Here is a 25,286-nt window from a genome sequence, read left to right as displayed (position 1 = left end):
TCAATCGATAGACTTGACATGAGTTCACTTGTTTTTAAAGAGGGACTCCACAATCGATGGGTTTGTCATAGGTTTACCTCATCAAACCTGGAGCGTCCTGGTTAGTTAGCCAGCACCCAATTCACTCAGCCACTGTGACACCACAATAAACAGTACTTCTACTGTGCATTTTCTAAAAACTAAAATAAAGAGATTAACTGCTTTACTTGTTTCTAGGCACACTGCAAGAATAATATAAAAATACATAGTGATGTCGGTGTGATCTTTTCAAAATGATAACGAAGTGGCATCTGCCTTGAACATGACATCTCTACTTGAATGTTTGAAGTTTATCCTCTTCAAACTTTCAGCGATAGTCGCTAAAAACTTCCAATAACCATTTGACCGAGCAGTCATAATTTTCAAATGTTAGAAGATAATATTTCTGGTGTATTAGTGCATGTTATTTTTAGGCAATTTGAAACACATCAAGCAATTTGTAGAGAATCTCATCAATGATAAACAGTCATTGCTACGATTTCCCATTATCTGATAATAACAACAATGACGGTTATGGTCAGTCAATTGAAATGCCAAGATTTAAATCATTTATTTTGATGAGGGAAATGATGAATGAATACATTCTCCACATCCTGTAGTACTTAGATGGATGACTTACATGTCGAGTTATTGGTCTATAATTTAAATCACTGACTGACTGACTGACCAGTACTATAAGTTCACAGTGTGGTCAGTCAGTATTGATAAATATGGATTGTGTGTGTGTGTGTGTTTGAATGATTGCCCCTTCTATGACCCCTGGCCTCAACCTGCTACTAGATCAGAAGGTGAATCTCTAACTATAGTACCTCATTTATTTCCTCTTTATAATCATGGCAGTATTTGACCATGGGACTCTTGTGTACCATCTTGTTTGTAAAACATGTACAAGTTGATCTCATAACATGTGTAGCATAGATGACCAAATTGAAAATCTAAACACAGCATTTGCATTTTTCTCACAATATCTATTGACTATTTATAAACTATTGTAGGGTAAATCACAGTTATGAATTTTTGTCATATTTTTATGTTATAACTAAACGATCATTAGGTAACATTAGATAAAGAGCTGACAGTTCTTGCTATAATAGTTAAAATAAAGATAACAGAAAGAGAATATGCTGAAAATTTCAGTCAAATTGCTCCACTCTGAACCGAGATATTAGCTTTTTAATTTTAGGCCTTGATTATCATTACTAAAGTCAGTACGATTATCCATTCTGACGTTAAATCATCCATCACAAAATGTATTCAAATCCAGTATATATCACGGGCTAGTGATGGCAATGAGAGTTGATTAACGTCTAATTAATAATTTAGATAACATTTCAGGCCTAAAGAAAGACCTGCAATAGGCAGATTTATCAATTGCATAATGTATGTTTAAAGAAATGCATAACTATAACCATGGCAATAAAAAACCCGTAAATTTGTGTTTTAATTGTGATTTATAGTTAATTTATTGACAGATGACTCATTAATTTATATGGTAGAATGGAAGTAATTCGGTTTTTATATGATTGATTGATCAGGCATTAATTTCAAGATTTAATCTGACCAATGAGAATAGAGATAAAAGTAATAAAGACAGGTGTTAATTGATGATTGATTTTGACTGATGGACAATGACAATATGACAGGTGTTGTATGAGACTAACGACAGGTGTGTTGTAGACTGACCATTGTTACCTGGCTGTAATCTTGTGTTGACCTATATATAAACCCTGGAACAACAACACTATTTATAAATGTGATGTAATGGCAATGACTTTATCACCTACCTGTATAACACTCACCTGTATTAACAGGTAAATTGTATACAGGTAGTATATAAATGGATATATATTGTGAGCATATGTGGCTTGGAGATAGGGGCGCCTTCTCAACTTAGGGAGTTTACTCTGGGTCCGGGTACTCCGGCTTCCTCCCACAGGAAAGTCCCATGCGCATGCACTAAAATAATTAAAATGAAAAAAAAAGACAACTTGTCTTTCGGTGGATGCAGATGTTAAACACTAAGAACAACAACGACACCAGGAATTCTCATTTGAGTTCCCCGCTGCCCATTAACTGGGATGGGACAAAAAAAAAAGGGACATCGGTGTGCATACTGAAGTACACCGAAAAGAAACCCGAGTTGCCGTCCAGTCACCAATGAAATGAATAACTGTGTTAAGTCTCAGAATAGTATTTATTTACGACTCCTGGGAGGTTCACATGACAGGAAATAATCTGTTTGTACCATTCAATAGAACACTTACTAGATCATGGCCGTTATAATTCAATTACACAGAGAAAGAAAATGCATTGCCCACGAAGAATTTATAGAATTATGGTGAGAAGAATTTCACCCAGGTTAAAAATCAGAGTTACACGAATCATGAAAACGGGTCTACAAAATTTCCCTCGTAGCACTCTGTATTAAATTACCCGTACACACGATACGTACACACGATAAACTGAGTACATACACAACGTATTATAAGTTTTCTAATGCCCTTAGGATTGAAAACTTTCCATTCGTTTCCCCCTTGTCAGTTGTGCAGGATGAGAGAAAAAATGAGGTCCCGTGTACATATTGGCATGCATGTAAAAGATCCTGTGACAATTGAAATTTGATATAGGGCTATTGTCCGGGCTAAATTTCCCTCATAGCACACTGTATGGTGTATGCCCGTCTTCATTAGCCCAGTTGGAGCAAAACACTAGGATATTAAACCCTAGTTCATTTCATTTTTCCCTGATTGAAAACCACGCAGTTACCAGAAAATGGATTAACACAATTATAAAATGAAAGTGGTACAAATCACACCTTAATTTAAATACATGATTTGATGTGTCGACAGGTATAAGGTGATATATAATGGTAGTACCTGATGAATAGACTCAATCCTATATAAAGGTGGGACGTTTACCTATAGTACACCTGAATTAAATAAACCATGACTATTATAATACAGGTAGCCATGCAGAAAAATTATCAGTACTGTATGAATCTCATTTCACCTGTTGACCTCAACTCGATGGGTTCAAATTCAAACCTAATTTCACCTGTTGATTGTTGTTATTGACTTTATAGGCGGACCAAATATATGAACTTTATTAACAGTCATAAACTTAATAAATCCTCATTAATTCCCTTATCAAAAATACATGTTTATCAACAGTCATAAACTTATATGTAATACATTATCATATTAATACCCATCAAAAATGGGAGGTTGGATGGCCGAATGGTTAGCGCGTGCTCGCTGTATCAGAAGGTCTGTCATTATAACGTAAAACTTTACACAAAATGAAATGAGGTTTAATGTCCTACTGTTTTGCTCTGACTGGGTTAATGAAGACGGACATGCATGTACCCCGTATAGTGTGGTATGAAGGAATTTTTGCCCAAACTGAGATCCAACGTCTTACCCACCGAGAAGCTGTGACTCCAATAGAAGATTTATATTATGTAAATGATCTATAGTTTATCAGGACATTAAGCATGATGGTATATTAACCGAGTATTACGTTATCAATGCCATCTTGGAATTGTGACGACATGTCAAAAACTTAAGACTGTCAGTCCAAGGAACAAACTTGTCAATTATTTTTTGCGTAAGAACGTCGACCCTCAAGAAGAACAGCAAGATGATTGGCGCTTCTTTAGGATCAGTTTCTCGTACATACATGTAAATATAGAAATATATTGTGTTGTATATAATAATATACAAAGATTGTACTAGCTGATGTAATAAATATTATACAGCTGAGTGTTGTATATGTCTAGCTGATGTAATAAATATTATACAGTCGTTAAACTGTTCATTCATCATGTTCAAAGTACATAATGTACATTATCCATTAGAACACCCAGTATAGAATTTCAAACAGACAACACCATAGAGAACCATATTGATTTCTGTGAGTTGGAATTTGTTTTGAAACAAATTACAATCTAATGTGTTCCAGTTGATAAATGTATATAGTAGAAGACCAGTAGTCAAACATTTTGTTTTTTTTATTTCATCTTTTTTATTTTAATTAGTGTGTTACTGTATGTCTGCATGTTGAATTCAAAAGGTACGTTGTGGTCAAGGAGCCAATTTATCTCGACCAGATTTTCAACCGTGACTATTCTCTCAACACCAGTGTACTCCGTCTTCACCATGTGACAATGTCGGTAGAATCTTTAGGGAGTAGCTATTTAAAGCAAGAAGCACTATCAAACCATTAAGTGTTGGACATTGACATCAGTATTGGTTTTTAATCTGTCAATAATTTCTCCCTGAAGGCTAATCGCCTTAATGTGCGTGTCTGTCATAAGTGGAGTACGCTTTCCCCTCCCGTAGTCGTAAAATGTTTGATTCAAATTAACATATATGACTGTAATTGATTGCATTTACATGTAACTATGTGAAACAGACAGTGTTTAGTCATCCATTAAGAATAGTCGCCAATTTGAGAGAATATCCATACAACATAAAGTTGGTCATTTCGGGACTAACATATGTTACAGTTTTATTTGGATAATGAAATGATGGAGTTTAACGTCCTACTGTTCTGCTCCAACTGCGCTAATGAAGACTGACAGGCCATACAGTGAGCTATGAAATGAAATGGGGTTTAACGTCCTACTATTCTGTTCCAATTGGGCTAATGAAGACTGGCATACAGCTTGTAGTGTGCTATGAAGAAACTTTTACGGTACGCCAATATGTACACAGGACCTCGTTTTTCGTTCCATCTGAACGACTACATGTATGCGTTGTCCCTTGCCAGGCCCTCATCAATTAGAGCTAAATACATGTCAACGATCTGATGGGTTTGACCTGACCGTATAAACAAACTATTCCATTCCATGCTATATGCAGAAAAATAGGACATTAAACCAGATTTCATTTTATTTTCATAAAACCTTTTAATTCATTCCGTTAAAAATTAAAAAGAAACTGTCCTCAAAACACTTTTCAAACTTTACAAAAAAAAACCCTCGTTAATTACATACGAGTATATATTTTTATAGCTGGTGCACCTAGTGTCAACTGTTATTGTTAAAAAGTTAGTTTTGACATGGCTTCCGCAATCAATATTACGCCAAGCTTTCATTTAATCTCTGGCTGCGTTAAACAGTTAAAACTACAGTTAAAGAGATTAAATTGAAGACAATATGGACCCAATGTGTGACAAACGTGACCTGAAGTCAGTGACAAGGTCCTCAACCTGGGTTGAAATGGGTCACCTGCAGCTGAAATTATTTTCTGGCAGTAGTGAAAATGTCATTGAGTCAATATTGTGTTAGTTAAACGTAAAGGTTAATTATATGAGTAATGGTTTTAATTAACTCCGCTCTGTGTTTATATGTCTACATGTACAAGCAGACCTTAAATAAAGCTCTCCCCCCCCCCACACACACACAGAGGCAAATCACATGCAGTGTGCTATGAGGGAAATTTCAAATAAAGCTTCCCCTCCCCCCCCCTACTCACACACACACACACAGGCAAATGACATGAGGATCTCTGTTTGTCCATACTAAGATCAAACCTTGTGGGTTTTCTCCCGGTTCTCCGCTTTTCTCCCACTGTTAAAGACCCCTACGCAAACGAATTATTGAAATAAAATTGAACCATGTGTTAGTCCCGAAATGACCTAGTTTGTGTCGAGTGGAGGTTAAACCCCATTTCTCTCTCTCTCTCTCTCTCTCTCAATACCAAGATCGAACACAGGTCCCCTTGGTTAGTAAACCAGTGTCTTACTCACTGAACCACTGTGGCCCCCATACATCTATATATACATGTAGGTATACAATATGTCAATCATATATCTTTGTCCAATTAATTTATTTATTTACAAAATTCAATGATAAATATTTGTTATAATTTGAGGAAACAAAGGAAGATAATCTGAACCCTAAATAACTACATGTACTGTACATGTATACAGTGAACTGTGTTAGTATTGTAACCTTAATAACCCTAGTTTTGTTTTTAACCTTTTGCCAGTAGTTAACTAATAAACATTATTTACCATAAGTTATGATGTATTGTATTATATTGTAAATTGTCATGTTGTTATTAACCTTCTCTACTTTAGATTGTATCCTACCGGAACATTTTTGTTATATGATGGAAACATCCTGGTTTTGCCTGGTTCCTAGAGCCATGGTGGCTCCGATTGACCCGGTTCCTAGAGCCACCATGGCTCAGTTTGACCTGGTTCCTAGAGCCATGTTGGCTCAGTTTGACCCGGTTGCTAAAGCCACCGTGGCTCAGTTTGACCCAGTTCCTAGAGCCGCTGTGACTCAGTGCATAAAGTGCTGGTTCACTAACCAGGGATCCAGGGTTCGATTCCCGCGTTGGTCGAGAAAACGCCCTGTGATTTTCCCTCGTGGTATCCCCTTATTGGTGCAGGATGAGAAGCCTGACAGGGAATAGTGTGGATGGGACCAAAAACTGAGGTCACCTATAGACATAGCAGTGCACGTAAAAGAACCCATGACAATTTGGATTTGATATAAGTGTGGGCTGTAGGTCTGCTGTCTTGTATGTCCACCTTCATTAATCCAGTTGGTACGTTTGTACAGAGAAGTAGGACGTCAACCCCCCAACCCCCCACCCCCTGCCCCTCCCTTCATTCTGCTCTGTCTCATACAGCAGGTGTCGGCCTTAAAGAGGTGTGGCCAGTCTCTTTGAGAAGCTAAAGATAGTTATATGGTGACCTGTACATGTATTTTGTATGCTATTACAATGTTTGTCTAGAAACGTTATCTAATATTGTACAACATGTGTACAAACTTCAACATTAATATCATAAAATATTATGAGATAAATAAAATATCAATTTTACCAGCAACTGATGTCTGTCTGGTCTGGTCAGTTGTCATCAGTCGACAAAATTCAACCTTAATGTCTTCACACCATTCTTTTAGCTTGGGAGATAAGATAAAGAGGTGGCAGTTCTCGTTATAATAGTTAAAAACTAGATAGTGTATAGGTAATTTGCTGAAAATTTCAGTCAAATTGATCCACTATGAGCCGAGAACGAAGCGGGTGAAATTTTCGCATAGTCTCGGTCATCATTACTAAAATCATTAATATAAACAGCACAATCTCGATTATCCACTTTTTTGATTTAATTATCAATGGCCGTTAAGTGGCATATAGGAATCTAATCCAGCCAACATCGAAGGCTAGCCTTGACATCGAGAGTTTATTATGGTCTAGATAAGTTAATTAATGTCTAATTGATAATTTAGATAACATTTCAGGCCTAAAGAAAGACTTGTAATATGCAGATTTTGCTCTTGCATCATGGATGTTTAAACCTTGAGTAGCATTATACAATTGAGCATATGTATATAAATCAGTGATTGTTTTCCATATAAAGTGTGTTTTATTTTTAAGATTTTATTATTGAAGTTCATGTGATTTTGTTGTATTTTTCAGGGCAGTAACGGATCCTCGAGATGGGAAAAGGGTTGCACTCAAGAAGATGCCAAACGTCTTCCAAAATTTAATATCGTGTAAACGTGTTTATAGAGAGTTACGTATGCTGTGTCATTTTAAACATGACAATGTAAGTACATCTATGTATAAACTTAATTTAAAATAGGGGCCATGGCAATGGACAACGTATAGTCGTTCGAATGTGCACGTAAAAGATCTCTTTGCAGTTTGAATTTGAAACAAGAGTAAGTTGTAGCACCGCTGTCTGACCAAAATTTCCCTCATAGGAAACTGTATGGTGTATACCCGTTTTCATTAGCCCAGTCGGAGCAGTAAAGTAGAACGTTATTCCCCATTTCCTTTCCAATTCATCATTCGTTGGACATTAATTGACCTTGTTTTTTGTGCTTGAGCATTTCATATTTTTTTTTAGCTCATAATTCAGTATATTTCACCTGCCTAATTATGGCCAATCAAATTTTTTATGCTGGACAAGTACCCTTTAAAACCTAATGCAGCCATTGTTTTTTTTTACATCATTTAATACATACGTGTACTGTGATGTACTTTCGTCCCTGTATGAATCAACTTGTATCAATAATAGAACTGTAATTGATTTTATGTCAGATATTGATTTGAACACTCTTAATGTACTGTAGTTATTAGCTATATAATTTGTCTGTTACTAATTGACCTGTGTAAAAGTACTCAGTCGTGTATCGAACATTTCTGAAAGGGTGTGGTAGTCAGACATGAAATTAACAGGTTTCTGTATACATAGTACTGAGGACTAGCCACTGTTAACTAGAGAAATACTGAGGACCAGCCCCTGTTAACTAGAGAAATACTGAGGACCAGCCCCTGTTAACTAGAGAAATACTGAGGACTAGCCCCTGTTAACTAGAGAAATACTGAGGACTAGCCCCTGTTAACTAGAGAAATACTGAGGACTAGCCCCTGTTAACTAGAGAAATACTGAGGGCTAGCCCCTGTTAACTAGAGAAATACTGAGGACCAGCCCCTGTTAACTAGAGAAATACTTAGGGCTAGCCCCTGTTATTATAGAGAAATGTTCAATATTACAAATAAAATACTATGCTAATATAGATTAATTATGTCATAAAATGTCAGAAGAGAGGCACAAAATACTATGCTAATGTAGATTAATTATGTCATAAAATGTCAGAAGAGAGGCACAAAATTCCCCAGAGATGATATTTTCACACAAGTTAGATATTGAAAAAATCCTTTAATGCCATCCTCCATTATTAACTGTACTGAAGTTAAAGGAGCTAAATGGCTAATATTTGGGACCTAGAAATTGACACAAATGGGTCGCAGCACATATAATGTAATATGAATGTATATAAACTGATTTACATTCATGGGTTTCCATTTTTAATCTCATTTCAAATCAGTTATCTTCGGCGAAATATGCCAGAAGTTTCAATCGAATGGCAATCTCTAGCGTCCGGTTATTCCGGTCTACACCGATAGTATCTATTGCGCATGCTCTCCAGATAAGAATATGGCATCACAATTTGACATGACTTGTGGAATATGTGAAGATTTGTTCTTCGAGTCCCTTGTTACAAATGGCGCTGAAACGCATGCATGGTACACGATTCGTGTACCAATGGTAAAATGCTTATTTTGTCTTAAATATTGGATATCAGAAGCCCATCGTTTCCCGATAAGATCACAACATCAATGTTGATTTAAATTGACAAATAATTTGTGTTGTCAATGTCAAAGACTTTGGATGATATTGACTTAGAGACTTAGCTACTTTAATAAATTACGATTATGAAAGGAGTAGAAATGATATTTTTACGAAAGTTAGATATTGAGAAAAAATAAATATTCTTTAAAATGTCATCCTGCATTATTTACTGTAAGTTAATAAATAACGATTACGAAAGGAGTGAAAAGGGGGTCACGGATCAATGGTCTCAATAAATACTCTATTCATGTTACGACAAATATCAAGGCAAGATATATTCTTTGTTGACCTTGCTTGGTTTATATCAAAAGTATGCTACATGTTTGAATTGAGAACTATTATACATCGATGGTATTTATTCAGTTTATTTGAACTATTTATAGCCTGTCAATGTTTTTTAAAGACATAACAAACGATCTATAAAAGTGTCAGATGGAGGTGGCGTATACTTGACTGAAAAACTTCTGACATGTTTGTATTCAGGAGTACTATAACCTTAGGATCTTTTCTACAGGGGCCGGGGAGGGGGATAGTACACCACCCGTTAACATAGTGCCAAAGGAACTGCTCTAGGTTGACCGGGGTGGGGGGGTGTACACTTCCCTTTGTATTCTAGAGGGGGGGGGGGTGTACACCTCCCGTTAACAACAGAAGTATAGCCATGGCATGTTTTCTAGCGGAACCCGGGGAGGGGGCAGTGTACACATTCCGTTGACATCAGGAATATAGCCATGTGATGTATTCAAGGGGAACCTGGAAAGCGGAGTGTTGTACATCGCCCGTTAACAACAGAATAATCGTACATCTATGTGAGATTTTGTTTCTAGATTAGGAATTAACAGTCTCCAGATTGTACATCCTCATGAATTGATTGTATTTGTAATAATAACTCGCTTAATATTCAACATTTCTGCATAGCCGGCTCATAAAGGCAGACACACTCCATGCCATACGTGAGGGGTTGGCTGGCCGAATGGTTAGCTCGATGCGCTTTGTGTCATAAGGTCTGTAATTGAATCAGCTGGCTTGGTATCGAATCCCTGGTTATACGTGACAAGGAGTATAACATTGTGTTTTTTTTCTGGGTACTCTGGTTTCCCCCCACTGCTAAAGACCCCTGCGCGCAAGCGAATTGTTGACATAAAATCGAACCTAGATGTCGAGTCCACGTTAAACCCCATCTCTCTCTCTCTCTCTCTCTCTCTCTCTCTCTCCATGCCATATGTTATGAGGTATTATGGTTGCCAAAGTCTGAATGAAGTCTTGATATTGAACGCACACTCCTTAACACTTACATGTAACATGTATTACTATTTTCACTAGTGATAATTAGATGTGATGTCATTTTAAATAATAGACAGGATAAAGCTGTGCTGTAATTTTAAATCTTTAATTACTATAATGTAAATAGAGCATGTCTGATTGTCCTGTTAGTCCTTTTATCAGTTTCATTTATATTGATAAACAATCAAGCAAACAAGAGATATACTTTCTACGCTGTGTTCTTTATCTCGAAAACTTATCTCTTTAGTTTCATGAGAATGTCTGGAATTAAAATTTATTACGAGAAAATCCTGATAATATTATAGGATATAGTAGAGTATAATGTTTCGTTTATTAATAATCTACTCTTTGTGTTCTGTCGGTTGTTGATTTGGAATCTTAATTAAAAATTTGTTTATCTAAATTAAAATTGTGATGTTTTTTGTTTAAAACTTGTAATTATCTAAATTAATTACAAAAAACGGGTTTGGATTTGTAATTTTAATTGTTAAAAATATTTGTGAAAGATAGAATGATAAAAGACTTTGATACCCTTTATGCAAGATCTAAACGTGACTCTGTTTCCACGATAGTTTCAGAATTCAGATGTTATATATATTATTATTTAGACATTTTTAAAGTCATTAATACCCTTTATGCAAGAACTACACGTGACTCTGTTGCCACAATTAAGACGTTTAGAGACTATTTGATGGCTTACATATTAAATGGATTATGTAATGCCCGCCATATTTGTGTAGCAAATTATTATTACCACCATAATGATTTTATTATATTATATTTTATTTTATTTCAGGTGTTATCATCTGTAGATATTTTACAACCACCACATATAGACTTCTTCACAGAGATGTATCCTTTATAAACTTAAAATATACAAATTCACCTTTATAAACTTATCATATACAAATTCACCTTTATGAACTTATACAAATTCACCTTTATAAACTTATTGTTTACAAATTCACCTTTACATTTATAATGTAAAAATTCACCTTTACATTTATAATGTACAAATTCAGCCTTTATAAACTTATAATGTACAAATTCAGCCTTTAAAAACTTATGCAAATTCAACATATATAAACTTATAATATATAAATAAATTACCTTTATAAACTAAGCATGCTCAAAGAACAGTCACAACAATACATATTGAATTAAAAACGGCTGACAATGATAATAACATCTATTTACGATGAGCTGTTTCCATGACAAAGCATGCTCAAAGAGCAGTTACAATACTTATTGAATGAAAAAAAATTACAATGTATATTGAATTATCATAATATATTTTAGACTGAAAATTATCACAATATATATATTAAATTAAACATACATTATGCAAGAGCTAAATCTGCCTATCGCAGATCTTTCTTTAGACCTGAAATGTTATATAAATTATTAATTAGACATTAATTAACTTATCCAGACCATAATCAACTCTCGATGCCATTGCTAGCCTGTGGTATTAAGCAGATTGAAATCCATTTTTTGAAAGATAATTAAACGTAAAAATGGATAATCGTGACTTTGTTTTTTGTCGTACCGATTTTACTAATGATGATCGAGGCTAGGCCTAAAATTACAAAGCTAATATCTCGGTTCAGAGTGGAGCAATTTGACTGAAATTTTCAGCATATTCTATTTACATTATCTATTTTTTTTTTTTTTAATTATTATAGCGAGAATTGTCAACTCTTTATCTAATCTCCCAAAATGCCCCTTTAAAGATAATAACATATTGAAGAGAATAACATATTAAATTTGTTATTATAAATAAATGATAATGGTGACCTAATAAAATTAAATTAAGTTTAATTGTATGATGTCCTGTGATGTATACCGCTTAGCAGTCGAAATTGGAAGTACTATACACCAGGGCCCCGTTTCTCGAAATCTTAGCTAAAGATAAAATCCAAATTTTGTTTGGCTTAGCACTAAAATCAATCTAATATTATCCAATCAAATTACTAAAATTTGGATTTTATCTTAGTTAAAATTTTGTGAAACAGGCCCCAGGGCAAAATGACGTTCATAGCACACAGTTTGGCATTCATATGCCATGCTCCATCAGCCGAGTCTCTGCATAAAACTAATACATTCATTTTATTTACATGTATGGTTTAACACATGTTTTCTTTAGTGTTAGTGGCAAGGAGTAGGGTTGCCTGTCAAACCTTGTGGGTTTTCATCAGGTTCTCCATTTTCCTCCCACTCCTAAAGACTCCCACACGCAAGCGAATTATTGACATCTAGTGGACATTAAACCCCATTTCTCCCTCTCTCTCCTGTCTGTTAGATAATAAGGTCTGTCATTGAGTCAACTGGTGTGGTTTCGTCTTCAGCTTGTACGTGACAAGGAGTAGGATCCCCTGTTCAACCTCGTGGGTTATTTCTGGATCCTACAGGTTTTTCCCCACTGCCAAAGATGTAGAAATACGGATGAATTAATGAAATAAAATTGTACTATATGTTAGTAACAAAATGACCTAGTTTATGTCGGTTTCCTCCCGCCGCTAAAGACCCCTACGCACATGCGAGTTATTGAAATAAAATTGAACCGTATGTTAGTCCCGAAATGACCAAGTTTGTGTGGAGTGGACGTTAAACCCTCTCTCTCTCTCTCTCTCTCTCTCTCTTTCTCTCTCTCTCTCTCTCTCTCTATCTCTCTCTCTCATTTCATTTGTTTAAAACATAATTTTTTTTATAGCATCACTTCCTTTTTAATACTAACCTGTTATAATTTCTTCATATACATGAATTTGTTTTAATTTTATCTTGCGCACTCATTGGCTTCATTCTTGTTTTTAAGCTCTCGGTGATACCATATTAGGACAATTACACACACGACATGTTGCCTTTGCTAATAGGTCAATAAAAACCTACAGGACAGAAAACAGATTTAATTTTTTTAAAATATAGATTTCTCTGAATCACGGAAAAGATCATTGACATTTTATTCAGATAAAACTGTGCTCGTGATAGAATTGTCATTCAGTTTCTTTAAACTAGTTCTAGACGAGGTTATGTGAGTCATTGACCACCGCATTTCAACAATATATTGATTCGTACCAATATTGAGGTCGCCTAATGGAGGAACTGGGTCAAATGTCCGAAGGGGTTATGAATTAAAACGATTGATCTAATTTATCATCTTGGCTGTCTTAAATTCTGCGATTGAGTTTTGTCTGGCAGACGCAGGGTTCACTGGGAATGAGATAATACTAGTTGATATGTTATCTATTGAAGTCGTGGCGACTGACTCTTAGTAACTATCTAGTACATACCAACTAATAGCAGACGTATTGATTTCTCTGATTGTATGTGACAATGAGTACAGTCGTCTGTCTTACCCCTTGGGTTTTCCCCAGGTCCCCCGGTTTACTCCCACTGCTATAGAACCCTACAGCACAAATGAATTATTGAAATAAAATTGAACCATATTATTGAAATAAAATATGGGAGAGAGAGAAGGGAGAGAGAGAGAGAGAGAGATGGTTTAACGTCCACTCGACACAAACTAGGTCATTTCGGGACTAACATATGGTTTAATTTTATTTAAATAATTCGCTTGCGCATAGGGGTCTTTAGCAGTGGGAGGAAACCAGAGGCCCCGGAGAAAACCTGCGAGGTTGGACAGGCGACCCTACTCCTTGCCATGTACATGTACAACCGGGGATTCGAAACCACGCCAGTCGACTCAATGACAGACTTTATGATACAGCGGTCCTGTCGTTCGGATGGTACGGCAAACCAAGGTCCCGTGTACACATTGGCGTGCACGTAAAAGATCCCTTGACAGTTGGAATTCTATATAAAAGTAGGCCATAATGCCGCTGTCCCTGCAAAATTTCCCCTATAGCACACTGTATGGCGTATGCCCATCTTGATTAGCCCAATTCGGAGCAGAACAGTAGGACGTTAAACCCCATTTCATTTCATTTCCAACTACTCTCATGAATTATTCAGATCTTTGTGCTGTCAAACCTGAATTAAATTTTCAGACTTTATTGAATTTTGCGACAATTCATTTACATTAAAAATGGATAATTTAATTCGATAAAGTTACGAATAAATGGCTTATTATTTGAGTTGTTTTATGTCTTCCTTGTGTATTAGAATATCGCGACAATTTAACGTTAATATCCCTAGTTTACGTCTGCCAATTAAAAGAATTGACTCCATATAAAACTGTATTAGATTCTTGTCTCATATTGATTCTATTTTCCACGACAAATGACTTGAGTTGGGTTGACTGTCCTTTATTGTTAATATCGTACAGGCTAACGTCCCCTGTTAGTGTTGTACGAGATAACTTCCTCTTTTATCCTCTGGCTTGATTATACCGACTGTTTCAAAACAAAGACAACACGAATTCATAAATGTTGTGAATGTCTCACGAGCTAATTACTTCCTCTTATCTGCTGGCATAATTAAAACATTTCAAAACAAAGGGACAGTATTCATAAATTAACTTACATTTGTCTATCATTTTCGCAAACAAAACAATGAAATGTAATCAAACAAAAGCCGTAAACAAATTTGAGATTAGTTGTGTAATTAGTTATGGTGTCTTGTTTGAGTATAAAAATCAATATTAATTCTGCTTTGTTCACGTTCTACGACTTCACATGTATTATTACACCGGAGGCACAGACGAGTCACACGTTTTTAGTAAATCCGTATTTTTATAAAGTAACATTAATTAGTCTTGGTTAATTTGTTATATAACATGACATGGGAGGTTGAATGGCCGAATGGTTAGTGCATGCGCTTTGTATCATAAGGTCTGTCATTGAGACAACTGCCGTGGTTTCGATTCCTAGTAAAAACTAGTAGGGTCGCCTGTCCAACCTCCATATGTTAGTCCCGAAATGACCTTGTTTTTGGTGAGTGGATGTTAAACCCAATTTCTAAAAATTTGAAATTCTATATTTTTATGATGTCTGCTTGTGAACCCATGTTCTGACTTTGATTAATAAGTGCTCAAGAATTATTCTTTTATTTAAAATAGAAAAAAAAAATTCCTAGTAAAAACTAAAAAGTAGCTTTCTTAGTTGATCAGTTGGACTAGATCCGGTGACATAGGTTATTAAGTTCTGACGTAATAACAACTTGAGAATTATTTCGTACATTAAAAAAAAAAAAAGAAGAAAAAATTCCGCACAAAAGGTGAAAAAGTAGTCATAGTTCATCGATAGGGAATATTTTTTCGTGCATATAACCAAAAAGATGAAATTTCCTCGTAAAAGCTAAAAAAGTAAACTTCTTAGATCCTTGGTTCAACTATCTGGGGACATAGTTTATTAAGTTCAATAAAAACAAAAAGATGAAAATTTCCTCATAAAAGCTAAAAAAGTAAACTTCTTAGATCCATGGTTGAACTATCCGGAGTTTATTAAGTTCAAACTTTAATTAATAACTTCACATAAATTATTCGTCCATTAAGATAAAAAGATTTTTTTTTTTCGCAAAAATTAAAAAAGTAATCTTAGTTCCTGGGTTTGGACTAAACTTTAATTGAGATAGTTTGTTACGTAGGTAGGTGCGTAAGTTGATCCGCCTTTATGGAGGATACATGTAGTTTGTGACCTACGTTTATAAGTTTATCCGCCTGTATGAGAAGACGGACAATAGTTTGTTAAGTACGTACCGTATATAAGGTAAATAAGTTTATCCGTTTTTATAAAAAGATGTAGGAGTGTTAATATTCACAGCGTTTATTTTTTAATAATGATAATAAAACCGGTGTATACATGTATTATAACCTAATTATTGTCAGTACAGTAGGAGATATACACCGGTAACAAGATAAAACACATCCAGGATAAAAATACTCTATTATTTGGACATAGAGTACTTCAAATTTTACCTACAGAAGAACATGAATTACAAAGTAGTTTATAGTTTTATCCCCAGATATAAATAATATATATACAAAGTAGTTTTATCTGTCAAACGACATATTCCCAGATAAAAAAATGTATGTCTGATAAAAATACTTGAAAAGGGTTTCTAAAGGTACATGTAATAACATTTGAAAAATAATTTACATACAAAGTAGTTTAGAGTTCCCAGATAAAAAGAATGTATATGTCCATGATAAAAAAAGACTTGAAACGGGTTTCTATAGGTAATGATGATATATCTAAAAAAGAATATATATACAAAGTAGTTTTATCTGTGACACGACATGTTCCCAGATATAAAGAATGTATACATAGTGTTCTATCTATGAACTAACTTGTCCCTAGTATCTAGATAAAGGGAGTTTGAACCCATTCAGGTGTTTTATTCAAACTAGAACAGTTCAAAGGTCGTTGTTGGCTTTGGTTTGATTGATAAGTTACAATATTGACACAACCAGTGTGGTCAACTGAACAGGTGATCGGGTTGGATTGGTCAATTATACTCCATGTCTATTGTCAAGCACCTGTCTGCCTGTATATTGACCGGTCAACTCAAGTGACTATAACACATGTTTGATACAATAGATCAACTAGTAGTTAATGTAGATTTTATTAGATTTATACATTTTATTTTATATTTTTATAGATATTTGCTGTTCTTATTGAATATAAAAATCTGAGAACAGAAATTAAATTATAAAAGATAAATAAACTGCCGTGGTTTCGATTCCCCAGTTGTACATGACAAGGAGTAGGGTCGCCTGTTCAACCTTGTGGGTTTTCTCTGGGTCCTCCAGTTTCCTCCCACTGCTAAAGACCCCTTATTATTAAAATGAAATTGAACCAAATGTTAGTCCCGAAATGACCTAGTTTGTGTTGAGTGGATGTTAAACCCCATTTCTCCCTCTCTCTCTGTTCCTCCATTAACAGTGAGATTGTAGGGAAAAACCCTACACCCCCCGCTGACTCCCCCCCCCCCCCCCAAATTATATGGGCAACAGGCCTGTTTGTACAAGATTTTTTGATTTAATAAACAAGAAAATGAGAGAATATTCTTTTATAATATGTGGTAATAGTCAATATCTAAATTGTTTTTAACGTTCGCGATAATTCTGATATTTTGATAGACCAAGTAAAACATAATTAAATTAGATTAAATTATCATATAAATCTAATCTTTCATCTACAATCTTTATTTATAACGGGGAATAAGTTTTACATGTCATTATTTACAATCATCTTTTTCGTCTACTTGAAACTAGGATATAATTTAAAAAAAACCCCAAGTTTTGAGAAAACGTGTTGAGTATTCACAATTCATAGGATGTCATGTACATTAAGAAATAAATTGTTTATAATCGAACAAAAGACTCTGAGAAGATTAAATTTGTTTTGTATGATATTAAAGTGGTGTTTGCTTTTAGCAGGAAAATAAATCTAATTGATTAAATGTACATAATGTCTTCCAACCTTGTGGGTTTTCTTCGGGTCCTCCAATTTCCTCCCACTGCCAAAGACATTGACATGTAATTGAATTAATGAAATAAAATTGAACCATATGTTTTTCCTACAATGACCCAATTTGTTTTGAGTGGACTTTAAACCCCATTTCTGTCTCTCTCACATAGAGTATTTTATTCAAATTATATAAGGCCATGTTGCCATCTGCCAATTTTCTTAAAAATTTCTAAATGTGCCCCGACGACTAAATTGAATAGACCCAAGTCAGATCTAAAAACTATTTTAAACGGAGAAGTGTGAAAATCACATGGTTGTTATGTAAACTCGTACAAATCATTTCAAGACTGGATAATCTATTCACAAACTTTTGAAATTTCGCACTGGAGAAGAGGAAGGCTTTTTACACCACTGGCCGTGTGTGTTGGGCCTCTTTAAGAGAAACTATAGTTGGAACATGTGGTTCTTTAAAAAGCAATTTGTTTACTACCAATAAATTGTATATCAAATGACAGGGTTAATTTATGGAAACTATTACAACTATATAATATTTTTATTATGAGAGTAGTCATGTTATATCATGAACTGTTTACAAGTAGGCCAGCATGCTTGGACTAGTTTATCGTAGAGTTAGATAGGGGAGGTCGAGGGGTCTAATACATGCACTTTAGATCTGCATGTGCACGTAAAAGATCCCTTGACAGTTTAAAATTGATATACATATATTAGTGTTAAGTGTTCAATCTCCCCTATCATGGTATTTTTCTTTTTCTCACCCTGAATATTCCCTATTAAATTACAGCCCAGCCTCTGTTTATAACTAGAGGGTTTTCTATGTAAATGAATTAAAGGATATAGTTTAAACAAAACAATTTGAGACAAGTTTTGAGACAAGCTTTGTACCATGTTGAAGTCAAACAGAGTAAAATCTAGACACCATGACACTTGTAGTATTCAGGTTGTTTCTAGTGTCTGATTTATATAGAAATTAAACCACAGTGACCTAGATCTCTCTCTCCCTCTCTCTCTCTCTCTCTCTCTCTCTCTCTTTCTCTCTCTATTTTAACCTACATTGTACAGTCAGGCATTTTAAGTATCTTCTACTTTTTGTAACGTAGTTTACATTTAAAAAATTCAAACAAGAAAAACACAACAACGTTAATGATCGTTTTACAGGTTTTGTATCTCTCAGGACCATTATATAAAACTGACATTAAGCTGTCGAGAGTTTTTCAGGTGAAATAACTTCTTGAAAACAACACAGAAAACAACACAGAAAAAATTGAATGTCTTTTGATTCAAAATTATTTAAAAAAAGAATGACTTTAAAAACAACTCCGGTTTAGTCTTCATCTTTGGATTGCAGTTACATGTATTTCTATTCTAAGTAAAGTAAAAACATTTAACAAAAACATTTGACAAAAGCCCACAAAAAATCAGCAGATAAAGTTACCAGTATTAAACATACATTATGCAAGAGATAAATCTGCCTATCGCAGGTCTTTCGTTTGGCTTCAAATGTTATACATGTATAAATTATTATTTAGATATTTATTCAGATGACAAGCCCATAATCAACTCTCTAGAGCATCGGATGGCAGAGATTTAAATGGATTAGAATGCCTGCTAGATTTAAAATTTTAACAATAAAATGGATAATCGAGACTAAGTCTTTATTTCTCCAGTACTGTTGCGATGATAATAAACAATCTACGCTACATCTACCAACACTCATAACATCGCTCAGAATAAGGGGGGTTGGATGGCCGAATGGTTAGCGTGCGCGCGCTTTATCATAAAGTCTGTCATTGAGTCGACTGGCGTGTGGTTTCAAATAACCGGTTGTATGTAACAAGGAGTAGGATCGCCTGTCTAACCTTGTGGGTTTTCTCCGGGTCCTCCGGTTTCCTCCCACTGCTAAAGACCCCTATGCGCAAGCGAATTATTGAAATAAAATAAAACCATATGTTAGTCCGGAAATGACCTAGTTTGTGTCGAGTGGACGTTAAACCCCATTTCTCTCTCTTATCTTAATCTTACATAATGCATCTGTAAGAATAACATTATTTTGGTTTTCTAGACATTTTAATTGATGAGTAGATAAACTTATTTACTGTATGAAATTTTCACCCAGACAAAAATATAATTAAACATATTGTATATGTAAAAATAATTGATAAAATTAAAAACGTGGAATATTTAGATAGAAACTGTCAACAATAACTTTGTACTGGGTTACGAGAAAAAACAACAGAAGTCATCAATAGTTCGTTTAGTTTTCATAAATATTCTTCAATTTATTCGTCTGGGTAGATTGTTATTCTATCCGCTGTATATTTTTGTGAAGCCAATAATTATTGTGTTTAGGCTACGTGAATATTGATTGATGTTGATAACAATGCCAGGTTTATATAGCTCACAATATTTGATAATACCTGAGATAGAATTTAATATAGCAGGGGGTCACAGTGGATAAGTGGGTAAGATACTGGCTGGCTGGCTAGCTAGCTTGGAGGTCATGTGTTTGATCCCAGCATTGGCCGAGAAAGTTCTTCGAGATTTTCTGGTGTGGTTTCTCTTTGTCATTGGTGCTGTCTAGTTGTTCGGATGGGACGTAAAAAAACGAGAACCTGTGTATACATTGGTGTGCACATAAAAGATCCCATGGCAGTTGAAATTCGATATAAGAGTAGGGCGTAGCGCCACTGCCCGGTCAAAATTTCCCTCATATAGCACACTGTATGGCGTATGCCTGTCTTCATTAGCCCAGTAGGAGCAGAATAGTAGGACGTTAAACCCCATTTCATTTCATATCTTGTTTCCAGATTGTACTTTCACAAAGAACTTTTAAACAAATTGTTTTATTTAATGTGAACGTTTTGTGATTTGTAAAATCTATAGGTCTAAGATATCTTCCTGTAATTCGAAAGGTGAGAAAATAGATTATTGTATTAGTAGACACCAGATACTTTCGCTTTATTGACTCTTGAACAAGTAAATTTAATTTTTTTGTTTAAATAAATGGTTAAATAATGATTTCACTTCTCTTGTCTTCTCCAGTCAATTTACAAATTGCCAATAGAACAATCAGGAAGAACAATGTTTATTCGCTGTCGTTTCTTCGTCTAATTTGTGCTTGGAAAATTCCACCTTTTTATCGTCCCTGTTTCAAGTACAAGGAAAATAGGTTTTATCCGTAGAAAAATTGTGGGTTTTTTCGTTTTATTCAGCATTAAGGAAAAGATTTAATTGTGTTTGTACTGGGAGAGGGGAAACAGGGTTTATTTCCCGAAGTATTCTGTATTAAGCAAATAATGGGTTTTGAGGAAAAGGTTTCTCCCTAAATACTCTATATTAAGGAAACTCTGTTGATTTTGTGTAACAAAGAGTTTTCCTGTTGAGATAATAGGGTTTCATAAGAAGGGTCCGATTAAAATATTATTTTTTGACAAAGCATAGCCATAAATATTTAAAGATACATTATGGGAGATTAGATAAAGAGCTGGCATTTCTCATAATAGTTAAAAAATAGATAATGTAAAGGGAATTTGCTGAAACTTTCAGTCAAATTGATCCACTCTGAACCGAAAATGTAGAGCTATTAAATTTTCAGCCTAGCCTCGATCATCATTACTAAAGTCAGTACGATAAAAAACATAGTAGTCTCGATTATCCATTTTTAAATTTAATCATCAAGGAGCGTTGAGCAGCAGATCGAATTCAAATCCAGTGAAAATCTGACACATAAGATGACGTCGAGAGTTGAATATGGTCTTGTCATGTTAATAAATGTCTAATTAACAGATTATAGAACATTTCAGGCCTAAAGAAAGACCTTCAATAGGCAGATTTACCTCTTGAATAATGTATGTTTAACACTTAAATCAACTTAAAAAATCTTATAAATTTTATTAGTGCATAAACTACGAAAACTAATTTGAAAATTCACTTTTATGCATATCACCGACCTCTCCGCATTCACAATGGTAACTTTATAATAGAGTATTACCACAAGCCCCCTATTCACAAATTATCTCCATAACGATACATATTTTAGTCAATAAAGAAATTATCGATATCCTGAGAGGGAACAAAAAAAAATCAAATGACACAGGAAAAATTATATTCATGGTTTAAATTTATTTCCTCAGGAACTGTATTTGTTTCAAATTACAATTAAATACTGAATACTGATCGTAAATAAAAAAAAAGAAAAGATCTTGGGTTTTTTTTTGGTAATTATATTTAAGCTTTACATTCTATGAATAAAACCCTGGATGGAAAAAGTGTCAAAAATCTAAATACAGTCCCGCCATCGCCATCTACCACCACCGACATCCATATCATTTAAATAACAATTCAATAAGCGAAATGTGTAATGTATTCCAACAACTCATTTCAGATGTGTCGAGGGAATTTCTGGCCATAAATGTACATATTATAAAGCTTATGGGTCGTTAATGGAAAGTTGTTTAGTGGAAGTTAAAAAAAACCTATCCATTAATTTGTTAATTACTTCGAAAAATGGTTCCACTTGATCTCGCTAAACGTTTGTATGCAAATGAATTGGGTTTTTTTTTATCTTTATTAATCTTTAATTGTGCATTAGCTATGTTGTGACGGAATTACTACAAAGTGATCTTCATAAAATAATCGTATCACCGCAGCCACTTACATCCGACCATGTCAAAGTCTTTCTCTACCAAATACTCAGGGGTAAGTAACTCTTTCTTACATAGCAGGCGGGGGTGGGTGGGTGGGCGAGTGATTTAACGCATGCACTTTGGATCACAAGGTCAGCGGGAGGGGGGGTGTTTGGATGGTCAAATGGTTAGCACGTGCGTGCTGTATCATAAGGCCTCTCATTGAGTCAATTGGCGTGGTCTCAAATCCCTGCTTGTTACTTAACAAGGAGGAAGAAGGGTCGCCTGTCCAACCTCATAGGTATTCTCTGTGTCCTCTTAGTTTCCTTCCACTGCTAAAGACCCCCACGCGCAAGCCAATTATTAAAATGAAGATTAATCATGTGTTAGTCCCAAAATGACCTAGTTTGTGTCAAGTGGACCTTTAACCCCATCTCTCTCTTTCTTACATATTTTTTTGCTTGAGTGCTTATGAAACATACGCGAGTCTGTCTACAATTGGGGGTCACGGTGACTAAGTGGGTAAGATGCTGGCTCGCTAGCCTGGAGGTCGGGTGTTTGATCCCTGCATTGGCCATGAATGTTCATCCAAATTTTCCGGCGTGATTCTCCCTTGTCAGTGATGCAGGATGGGGGGGCCTGACAAGGACAGCTGTCTAGTCGTTCGGGTGGGATGACAAACCGAGGTCTCGTGTACACATTGGCGTGCATGTTAAAGATCCCTTGATAGTTGGAATATGATATAAGAGTAGGCCTTAGTGCCGCTGTCTGGGCAAAATTTCCCTCATAGCACACTGTATGGCATATGCCCGTCTTCATTAATCCAGTTTGGAGCAGAACAGTAGGACGTTAAACCCCATTTCATTTCATTAGTCTGGATAATCAAGACAAAACACATTGAATTGAATAGGCATGGATGTTCAGTAAATTATAAGTCTGGATAATGAAGACGAACCCCGGCCAATTGAAAATATTTCTAACTGGGATCTGGTTTCATTCGTATATACGGTTAATAACAGTCAACAACCTAGTGAGTGGAACCTACCAATGTTATTTTATTTATTTATGTAGTTGATATTCGATTGTTTTACAATTGTTTTTTTTTTTATTTTAGGTTTAAAGTACCTCCACTCTGCGAGAGTTTTACATCGAGATATTAAGCCAGGCAATTTATTAGTCAACAGTAATTGCTGCTTAAAGGTAAATAGCATTTCATTGTGAAGAAAATCATCGTTGCCTAGTGGTTAGGATGAGACAAAAATCTGAAGTCCGCCCATATAAGCTTCAGCATGCAAGAAGGGTTGGGTGGTCTAGTGGGTTAACATGGGCATTTAAAATCATAAGGTCTGTTATTGAGTCAAGTGGCATGGTTTCGATTCCCCACTTAAATGTAACAAGGAGTATGGTTGCCTGTCCAACCACATCTTTTCCTCCGGTTTCCTCTTCCTCCCACTGCTAAAGATCCCTAAGCGCAAGCGACCTATTGGAATAAAATTTAACTATATGTTAGTCCCAAAATGACCTAGTTTGTGTTGAGTGAATGTTAAACCCCATTTCTCTCTCTCTCTAACCAATGAGAGGGAATACCGCGAACTCCCCGTCTGTCAGCCGAGCTAATGTCTACTGTATAGACAAACAGATCACTACTAATCCTCAAAATGTTACGAACCGTAGGACGTTAAACCCCATTTCTTTTTAAAATATTACATGATCTAATATCACAATAACTGCACATTACATAACAAGATGATGATGATGATGGTACATGTATATATCACAATAACTACACATTACATATTATAACATGATGATATATGACAATAATTACACATTACATATTATAACATGATGGTATATGACAATAACTACACATTACATATTACAACATGATGGTATATATCACAATAACTACACATTACATATTACAACATGATGGTATATATCACAATAACTACACATTACATAACAAGATGAAGGTATATTGCACAATAACTGCACATTACATATTATAACATGATGGTATATGACAATAAGTACAAATTACATATTACAACATGATTGTGACTATATCTACAATACTGGTCATATTACTTGGTTAGATTAATCTGAAAGTTTGACAGACCTATCTGTTGGCTTATGTCACATGATCTGTCATCTCCTATATTCATTAGTCCTGCTAGTACAGAAAACTAGGACATTAAACTCTTTCATTTCATTCATTCATCCGTCATCTCCCCTGGTCTATGACATAAAATCCCGGACTGTACAATTATTTAACACCATGTAGGGCAAGCTCGGGTATTGTTGGGGATGAAATATAAAGATTTCTAAAAACAGTAATCGATAGTAATTTGTTTTTTATTTAAAAATCAACAAAAACGATATTTCATTTCATTCATTCATCCGTCATCTCCCCTGGTCTATGACATAAAATCCCAGACTGTACAATTATTTAACACCATGTAGGGCAAGCTCGGGTATTGTTGGGGATGAAATATAAAGATTTCCAAAAACAGAAATTGATAGTAATTTGTTTTTTATTTAAAAATCAACAAGAACGACGTAGTACATAGTTCACATTATATTAGCAGTGTGGGGGGTTGGATGACTGAATGGTTAGCATGCGTGCGCTGTATCATAAAGTCTGTCATTGAGTCGACTGGCGTGGTTTCGAATCCCCGGTTGTACGTGACAAGGAGTAGGGTCGCCTGTCCAACCTCGTGGGTTTTCTCCGGGTCCTCCGGTTTCCTCCCACTGCTAAAGACCCCTATGCGCAAGCGAATTATTGAAA

The 25,286-nt window shown here is 35.1% G+C and overlaps 1 protein-coding gene across 2 annotated transcripts in view; it reads left to right on the top strand.

The window, feature by feature from the left end:
- Nucleotides 1-25,286, top strand: part of LOC126823238 (serine/threonine-protein kinase NLK) — a 59,688-nt gene that overhangs the window by 15,808 nt on the left and 18,594 nt on the right. For both annotated transcript variants that reach the window (XM_050551942.2, XM_050551943.2), the window contains exons 2-5: nt 7,476-7,605; nt 11,279-11,334; nt 22,462-22,568; nt 23,610-23,695. In XM_050551942.2, coding sequence (XP_050407899.1) covers nt 7,476-7,605; nt 11,279-11,334; nt 22,462-22,568; nt 23,610-23,695 — 379 coding nt within the window. The remainder of the gene's footprint in view (nt 1-7,475; nt 7,606-11,278; nt 11,335-22,461; nt 22,569-23,609; nt 23,696-25,286) is intronic.

This window comes from Patella vulgata, chromosome 6 (assembly GCF_932274485.2).
Source record: "Patella vulgata chromosome 6, xgPatVulg1.2, whole genome shotgun sequence".
Taxonomy (NCBI): domain Eukaryota; kingdom Metazoa; phylum Mollusca; class Gastropoda; family Patellidae; genus Patella; species Patella vulgata.
This window is presented reverse-complemented; position numbering and strand designations above follow the sequence as displayed.